At 56.3% G+C, this 8,845-nt stretch overlaps 1 protein-coding gene across 1 annotated transcript; it reads left to right on the forward strand.

The window, feature by feature from the left end:
* Positions 1–752: 752 nt before the first annotated feature.
* On the forward strand, positions 753–8,507 carry Lgi3 (leucine rich repeat LGI family member 3). Its single transcript, XM_042667216.1, has 8 exons — positions 753–998; positions 1,874–1,945; positions 2,600–2,671; positions 2,982–3,053; positions 3,158–3,229; positions 4,549–4,718; positions 4,835–4,999; positions 7,577–8,507. The coding sequence occupies exons 1-8, from the start codon at positions 793–795 to the stop codon at positions 8,392–8,394; spliced, it is 1,647 nt and encodes a 548-aa protein (XP_042523150.1). The 5' UTR covers positions 753–792; the 3' UTR covers positions 8,395–8,507.
* Positions 8,508–8,845: the final 338 nt, after the last annotated feature.

Genomic DNA, 8,845 nt, shown 5'->3' on the forward strand with positions numbered 1-8,845 from the left:
TCTTTGGTGTTTACTAAGAAATGTTAAATGTTTGTTTAAAACAGCTCTTCCAAAGCTACTATACAACAAAAGTCACATGTTTTTTCAGGTGAGAATAACTATGATTGTTGGATCTGGTCTTGATTGGTTCTGGGAAGGACTGGCAGGGTTGTACTGTGCTGTAAGGAAGTCCCAGAATCCACGCCCTCCCCTGTCCCTTTTCTGTTCATACTCACAGAGGCCCTTGCTGTTCATGAAAAGAGCAACCTTGAACTCGCGACCTCGCCTGTCAACCCACACACACGTGTCGCTTCAGCCAGGCGTCGGGTCCCCCCACATCCCAGACAGGCGCGCAGAGGCGCACGGCCCCCAGGGCCGCATGTGAGGACCGGTGTGCGCACAGTCGCCCATGTCTGTAGTCACACGCACGCGCTGGGCTCAGAGCCCTGGGGACCCGAGAGAGAGCCGGGCGCCCTGCGGCCAGGTGCCGCCCCCGATGGCTGTCGGGTGGGCGTGGGCCTGCCCGCTCCGCCTCCGCGCGCCCCCGCGCCGGCCCGTCCCCGCCGCCGCCGCGCTGCAGTCCGCATCTCCAGCCGGGCAGCCTTGGACTGCGGGGCCCGGGCTCTGCGCGCGGCGCTCGCGAGCCGGCTCGCGGGAGCGAGCAGGGGAGGGGACCCGCAGCCGACGCCAGAGGGCACGAGGCGTCCGAGGGCGGCGGGGGCGGGGGGGGGGGGCAGACCAGAGGTGGCAACCCCAGCCCGGGTGGCACAGCCCGCAGGGAACCCGAGGCTGGAGGAAGAAGCCGCAGGCGGCATGGCGGGGCTGCGGGCCAGGCGGGGCGCCGAGTGGGGGCTGCTGGCGCTGACCATGCTGGGGTTCTGTCTCGTGCTGCCTGTCAGTGCTAAGAGGCCCCCCAAGACGCCCCCGTGCCCGCCCAGCTGCTCCTGCACCAGGGACACCGCCTTCTGTGTGGATTCCAAGGCAGTGCCCAGGAATCTGCCCTCGGAGGTCATCTCCCTGTGAGTGTGCGCCTGGCCTTGGCGCTGTGGGGAGGGAGAGGCGGGCAAAGGCTGCTCTGGGAGGGGGTGGGAGAGTCCCTGTGCCCTCGGGGATGGGGAGCAGGTGCAGCCCCTGGGATCCCTCAGGGCTGGGGGGACCCAGGGCCCTGGGGCCCGCAGAGAGCTCTGCAGTCCTGCAGGTCATCAGCCATATAGCTATCAGAAAAGCCAGCGTTTAGGCCAAGAATGAATCATCTCCAGCAGCAGCATGGGTGACAGTGGGGCCTGGGGGGCGGGTAGGGGGGGCTGCAGACCTGCCTGGCACCAGAGGAAGTTTAAAGGAGTCTACAATGTTACGCCCAGCCCAGAAAGCAAAGCGGGAGGAGGGATGGTGGCAGGGGAGGGGTGGCAAGGGAGATTGCCCTCACCGTACCCTGGCACGGGGGTGGGGGGCCAGCTGCTCTGCACACAGCTGGACCAGCCCCACTTGCAGCAACTGGCCCCAGTCCCCCCTCCCCTTCCCTGCAGGGGGAGGGAGAGGGTGTAGAAAGGCTGCCAGGACCTTGAGAGCCGTGGCCGCTCCCTCCCTCATCCCAGTGCCCCGTCCCTCAACATCAGCGGGGATGGGGGGGGGGTGGGACGGGGGCATGTGGATGGTGGTAATGGTGCAGGTAATGGAACCTTCTCTTGGCCTAGAAGGAAGGGGAACCTGGGGCCACTGAGCTTCTGCAGGGAGCTGCAGGGGGGTGGGGAGTGGTGAAGGCAGACAGTGAGTTGGAGAAAAGGGAAGGACAGGTGCAGGGCTAGTGTGTACAGAAGCCATTGTCCCGTGTACTTGGTGCTGGCACAGGGCCGACACCCTGCACCCCCAGCAGTGACTATGATCTCCGTCGCAGGACCCTGGTGAATGCAGCCTTCTCCGAGATCCAGGATGGAGCCTTCTCTCACCTGCCATTGCTGCAGTTCTTGTACGGAAGGCCTTGCTGGGGCGGGATGGAGGCCTGTGTGCTGGGGTGGGGAGGGAGGGTGGATGGAGGCTGCTCACCTTTCCCAATGCCAGGAAAGCTGGGGCAGCCTGGCATCTGGGCAGCAGGTGGTCTGCACGCAGAAGCCAAGAGCAGGACATTTGGAGCCTGGACTCGGTTCCCAAAGACCCAAGGGAACTGGATGGAATAGTGTGAGCCAGTGTCAGAGAGTGGACACTTGGTGTGTATGGGGGAGGGGAGTTCTTAGAGACAGGTGACCCCAAGATTGAAGAAAGGCTTGGAGGCTACAAGAGGAAAACGTCTGTGGGCAGCTGACAGTGATGGATTGGAGTGGACCAGGGTGAGGGTGGCTGGAGAAACAGGGAGCAGAGATGCCATGGGGAAGAGCCAGCTTAGCAGAACTCTGTCCAACAACCCCCCACCCCCACTGCAGGTTTATAACAAGCAAGGAGGGTGGAAGCTCCTGACATTGGAACAAGGTCTTGTGTGGCCTTGTGGCCCGGGGAGCTCAGGGGCTCTCTGCTAGGTGGAGAGAGAGGGAGTCATGCCAGGTAATGGAGAAGCCCCAGGGTGAGGCAGCGGGCTAGGGCAGCAGGCACACCCTCGGAAGATCTAATTCCACCTTTGTCTTCCCAGGTTACTCAACTCCAACAAGTTCACACTCATTGGAGACAATGCCTTTACAGGACTGTCCCACCTGCAGTACCTGTGTGTGGAGGGAAGGAGGCAATGGGGAAGGGAGCGAAGGGAAAAGGGAGGAGGGAGGAGGGAGGAGGAAACTCAGGCCTGGGTGGGCTGAGGGGAGGTGGAGTGAGAAGGCTGGGGAAGGTGGTAAAACAGGGGAGCCCTTGAATTTTCTGGCTTCAAGGCATAACTAAGGGTCATTTGATGCATGCCTGTGATATCCTACCCAATGCCGTGTCACTGGGGGCTCAAGGGTCAGGCTTGGGGTGTAGGGAAATCTCTGTTTAGGGGTCTGGAATCTCATGGGGAAACTGAGACACTTCCTTTTCTCTAGCTTCATTGAGAACAATGACATCTGGGCACTGTCCAAGTTTACATTCAGAGGGCTCAAGTCCCTCACACACCTGTGAGTACCCGATTCCTACATATTCACTGGCTCAAAGCCCCACCTGTCCTCTGGCCTTTGGCCTTGGACATGGTCTTCCGGTGACCTTGGGGTCTCTCTTGCAGCTCATTGGCCAACAACAACCTGCAGACGCTACCCAGAGACATCTTTCGGCCCCTGGACATTCTGAGTGACTTGTAAGGCCCGAGTCCTGCCTCTTCCAATGATGTCACAGACAGCACATCCCGGGAGGGAGGGGCATGGGTTACCACAGTGGGGGGAAGGGGGAAGGTTGTGATCATAGGGCCTCTGGGAAGGGAAGTCATGATAGATGTGGGTGGTAGCTTTCCAAATTGAGATTCCTCTTCAAATGTATCTGAGATATGCATGTGTTTCAAAATCATGATTTTTTTTTTTTTGGTCTGCCATGGTGGCTTTCTTGGAAGGAGGATGAGGCCAGTTTGAGCCTAAAGTTAGCAAAGTGCTAGCTCAATCAATAAACCAGGTGTAATGGCTCATGCCTGCCATCCCAGCTACTCTAGGAGGGCCACTGTCCAAGGAAAAACCCAAGACCCTCTCCAAAAAAATAACAGTGTGGCTCAGGTGGCAGAGCAGCTGCCGAGCGAGGGCCAGGCTCCGAGTCCAAACCCTGATAGCAGCAAGAAGCGCCACAAAAACAAATGTGCTTTTAAATGTGTGTTTGACTTGAGTCTACATTAAAGTTCTATTGCAGAGCCATACTTTCGTATCATTATTTATACAGGAAAATAAATGTTCTGGATCCTGGAAGGGTTGGAGGAGCAGGAATATGACATATGGCTATATAGACTGTCCACACTTTTTTTTTTTTCCCAGTCCTAGGGTTTGAACTCTGGGTCTGGGTGCTGCCCTGTGAGCTTTTTTGCTCTAAGCTAGCACTCTATGACTTGAGCCACAGCTCCACTTTGTGATTAATTGGAGAAAAAAGTCTCACAGACATTGCTGCCTGGGCTGGCTTTGAACCATGAGCCTCAGATCTCAGCCTCCTAAGTAGCTAGGATTCTACCAACACCGGGCAGGCCTCACAATCTTGCTTGCCTTGTTTTGCTCAAGACTGGTACTCTACCACTTGAGTCACACCTCCACTTCCAACTTCTTGCTGGCTAATTGGAGATGGGAGTCTCATGAACTTTTCTGCCTGGGCTGGCTTCAAAGCACGATCTTCAGATCTCATCCTTCTGAGTAGCTACGATTACAGACCTGAGCCACTCGTGCCAGCCTTGGGCTGCCCACTTCTACCACCATACGCAAAGGGCATCCAGCCAAGGAGGAGCGCCAGGCCTGTAGCCACCTAGACTCAGCCCCCCCCCCCCCCCGCCGCACCTGTGTGTGGGGCTGCATTCCTGCAGGGGCTTCTTGTTCTCAGCACAGTGATGTATGGGAACAACTTGTAGCAACCTTGGCAGGATCTACTTCTGAAAGCAAGCAGCTGAGGGCATGTCCCTCTTTGTGCCCCTGCCCCACCTTTACCATCCAGGGACTTGCGGGGCAACGCGCTCAACTGTGACTGCAAGGTGAAATGGCTGGTGGAGTGGCTGGCACACACCAACACCACCGTGGCTCCCATCTACTGCGCCAGCCCACCCCGCTTCCAGGAGCACAAGGTGCAGGACCTGCCACTGCGCGAGTTCGACTGCATCACCACTGGTAGGAGTTGCCCCTGGCACTGCTGAGTGGCAGTGTGGCCCCCCTTCACACCCAGATCCAGTAAGTAGCCAGGCTGCTGCTGCCACCCTGGCAGACTACACCTCTTGTCCCTGCAGATTTCGTGCTCTACCAGACCCTGTCCTTCCCAGCTGTGTCAGCTGAACCCTTCCTCTACTTGAGTGACCTCTATTTGGCTCTGGCTCAGCCCGGTGCCAGCACCTGCACTGTGCTGAAATGGGACTACGTGGAACGGCAGCTTCGAGACTATGATAAAATCCCAGGTATACTGGCGCCTCCTCTCAACTGTGTGGGGCCTTCAGAGAGATGTGGCCTCAGGCTCCATTGTCCAATGCCATCAATTCCTAGAGGAAGAAGGAGATATAGGTGTAGGTTCTGCCTGGTCACACTTTGCTGTGAAGAAGCTGGAAACACAAAGCACTGGGTAATCAGGGAGGGCTTCCTGGGCTGGGATGTAGTTCAGTGGTAGAGCGCTTGCCTTCCATGCACAAGGCCCTGGGTTCAATTCCTCTTGAAGGATGGGGGAGAGAAAGGACTCAGAGGGAAACAAGGAGGGGATAGAAGGGGCTGTTAGGCTCAGTTTTGGATCTACTGAGTTTGAGCCTGGTTTTAAGGGATATTTTGTTAGGAGGAGAAGGAAGGGGAAAGAACATTCTGGACACACAGTCCAGAAGGTGTGTAATAGCTTGGTGTGTGAGTGCATGTGTGTGTGTGAACTGTCAGCAGCTCGGAAGACTGCAGTGTAAGTCAAATGGGGAGTGGCAGATGAGGCCAGAGAGTCTTGGAAACCCAACCTTGACAAGGTTAAGAGGAGTATATGAGGCAGGCATTGGTAGCTCATGCCTGTAATCCTGACTACTCAAGAGGCAAAGAGACAGGGGACTACAGTTTAAAGCTGGCTTATGCAGAAAAGTTGATGAGACTTTATCTCCAAAATAGCCAGTAAAAAGCCAGCCGGAGGGCATGGCTCAAGTGGTAGAGCAGAGTAGAATAAACAAGCTGAGCAGGCTCCAGGCTCTGAGTTCAAACACTAACGTGGGCACATACACACACACAAAAGAAGTCTATGTGAACTGATCCACTCTGCAGTTTGGAGCACATCATGCACAGGTGTGAGCCGGGTCACGTGGGAGGGCCGGTACTGGAACACAGCTGTGTAGTAGAGCAATGCTGGAGGGGAGACTTGGGCAGCAGCATGGGGTAGGAGAGAGGCTGAGGCTGAGGATGCAAAAGACACAGACAAGATGCGACCGAGCCTTTATATTGCCCCATTAACGAACTTATCTATTTAAAAAAAGCAAAAACAAAAACCTTCCCCCAAGAAAACTCTAGTTCAAAGGGTTTCCCTGGTAAGTTCTATCAAACCTTTAAGGGAGGGGAAAAAAAAGAAACCACAGTCTTAAACAAACTCTTAGAAAGTGGAAGGGAGTCTGGGTGGGTCTGAGGCTGACCATGAAAGGGGGCAGATAAAAGAAAGAAAAATGTTGGGGTCTAGCACTTGGTGACTTGGGACATCAAGAGTGCAATTGGAGGAGCTACCACTGATGGCTGTTTTCCTAGCTATTCAGGAGGCTGAGATCTGAGGATCACAGTTGAAGACCAGCCTGGGCAACAAAGTCCTTGAGACTCTTTTTTTTTTGCCAGACCTGAACTCTGGGCCTAGGCGCTGTCCCTCAGCTCTTCAGCTCAAGGTGAACACTAGACCGCTTGAGCCCACAGCGCCACTTCTGGCCTTTTCTGTTTATGTGGTGCTAAGGAATCTAACCCAAGGCCTCATGCATGCAAGGCAAGCACTCTACCACTGAGCCACCTTCCCAGCCCCAGTCCTTGAGACTCTTATCTCCAAGTAACCACTAAAAAAGCAGAAGTGGAGCTGTGGTTCAAAGTGATAGAGTACTAGCCTTGAGCGTAAAAGCTCAAGGGGAGAACAGGATTCCTGTACCACTAACAAGCACCGAGGTGTTCTCTCAGGATGCCTAGGATTTCTTACTCTCCCCGCCTGGCCACTTACCAGCGGGAGAGCCGTGGACGAGTCCTTACGTCTCTCTGAACTTCAGCTTCTTTCTGTATGAAATGGGCAACCTAGTAGGTCTTTTATCTGCATGCGTGGCAGAAGGAATACATGTTTACAGCGAGCAGAGTGGCTACACACAATACAAATCTGACAGCCCACACAATCGTTAAACAGGATCTAGGGATATCTGTTTTATGCTGGATGCTAGCCTGTTTGGACTGGCTGTGAGGCCAGGGAGCTCAGCTGTGGGGTTGGCTTGAGTGTCACATGCTGCTTAGCAAGCGCAAGGCCTTGAGTTCAAACCCCAGTACTAGGAAGAGGAAGAGAGAGAGAGAGAGAGAGAGAGAGAGAGAGAGACAAAGAGAGAGTGCCAGGTGCTGGTGGGTCCTGACTGTAATCCTAGCTACTCAGGAGGCTGAGATCTGAGGATTGAAATTCAAAGCCAGTTTGGGCAGAAAAGTCTGTATGACTCTCATCTCTAATTAACCACCAGAAAGCCTGAGGTAGAGGTATGCTGAAGTGCATGCCAGTTTTGAGCAGAAAAAGATAAGAGGAAGTGCCCGGGCCCTGAGTTCAAGTCCCTGTACTCACGTGCGTGTGCATCTGCACACGCACACACACACACACACACACACAAATAAATAATAAGAGAAAATAAAAATGGGGAGTCCTGTCTCTAGGCAGAGGGGGTTACAGTGAATGGGGTGCTGAAGCAGAGCCTCCCAGCCCATGGTTGGGGGAGACTGACCTTCTCCAGCGGGTAAGATGGGGTGGGAGCTGGGGGCCTGTCTGGCAGGGCCTGACGCCGCCCACCCCTGTCCCGCAGCCCCCTCAGCCGTGCACTGCAAGCCCATGGTGGTGGACAGCCAGCTGTACGTGGTGATGGCCCAGCTGTTCGGCGGCTCGTACATCTACCACTGGGATCCCAACACCACCCGCTTCACCAAGCTGCAGGACATCGACCCACAGCGCGTGCGCAAGCCCAACGACCTGGAGGCCTTCCGCATCGACGGCGATTGGTACTTTGCGGTGGCCGACAGCTCCAAGGCGGGCGCCACCAGCCTCTACCGCTGGCACCAGAACGGCTTCTACTCCCACCAGGCCCTGCATGCCTGGCATCGTGACACCGACCTGGAGTTCGTGGATGGCGAGGGCAAGCCACGGCTGATCGTGTCCAGCAGCTCGCAGGCGCCTGTCATCTATCAATGGAGTCGTACCCAGAAGCAGTTTGTGGCCCAGGGCGAGGTGTCCCAGGTCCCCGATGCCCAGGCTGTAAAACACTTTCGTGCCGGCCGGGACAGCTACCTGTGTCTCAGCCGCTACATCGGCGACTCCAAGATCCTGCGCTGGGAGGGCGCCCGCTTCTCCGAGGTGCAGGCCCTCCCTTCCCGGGGCTCGCTGGCCCTGCAGCCCTTCCTGGTGGGTGGCCGCCGCTACCTGGCACTGGGCAGCGACTTCTCCTTCACTCAGATCTACCAGTGGGATGAAGGGCGACAGAAGTTCGTGCGCTTTCAGGAGCTGGCGGTGCAGGCCCCCCGGGCCTTCTGCTACATGCCCGCCGGCGACGCCCATCTGCTCCTCGCCCCCAGCTTCAAGGGACAAACGCTGGTGTATAGACACGTAGTGGTGGATCTTAGTGCCTAAGGCGTGCCAAGGCCTCGTGGTTCTCAGGGCGGTGCTGGAGGCTGGGTGGGGATCTCTATGAGCAGCACGTGTGAAGTCACGTGTGGCCAATCTGTGTTCGTACCAGACACCCAGTCCTGCATAGGAATGCCTGCCCCCTCCACCTGCAGACTCCCTCCCCTGCCCCTCCTGCTGCGCTCTGCTCTCTCCTGATCTGTTGTGAGCTGGGTGTTGGGAGGGGACAAGCCAACGCCTTCCTATGCTCTGCTTAGCCTCTGCCCTAGGGACCTTCCTGTGGGTGCTCCAGGGGTGGTTTTCCTGCTCAAGCTCCTCAGTTACAACCTCGGCTGTCACACTTCTGGGTACACTCACCCATGTGCATGCACACGTGGACGTCAAGGACACTCTCAGTTACCCAATGGCACACACATGTGTATATGCCCATTTCCATAGACAAACATGTCTGGCGCTT

This window comes from Dipodomys spectabilis, unplaced genomic scaffold (assembly GCF_019054845.1).
Source record: "Dipodomys spectabilis isolate Male_0828 unplaced genomic scaffold, ASM1905484v1 ptg000380l, whole genome shotgun sequence".
Lineage (NCBI taxonomy): Eukaryota > Metazoa > Chordata > Mammalia > Rodentia > Heteromyidae > Dipodomys > Dipodomys spectabilis.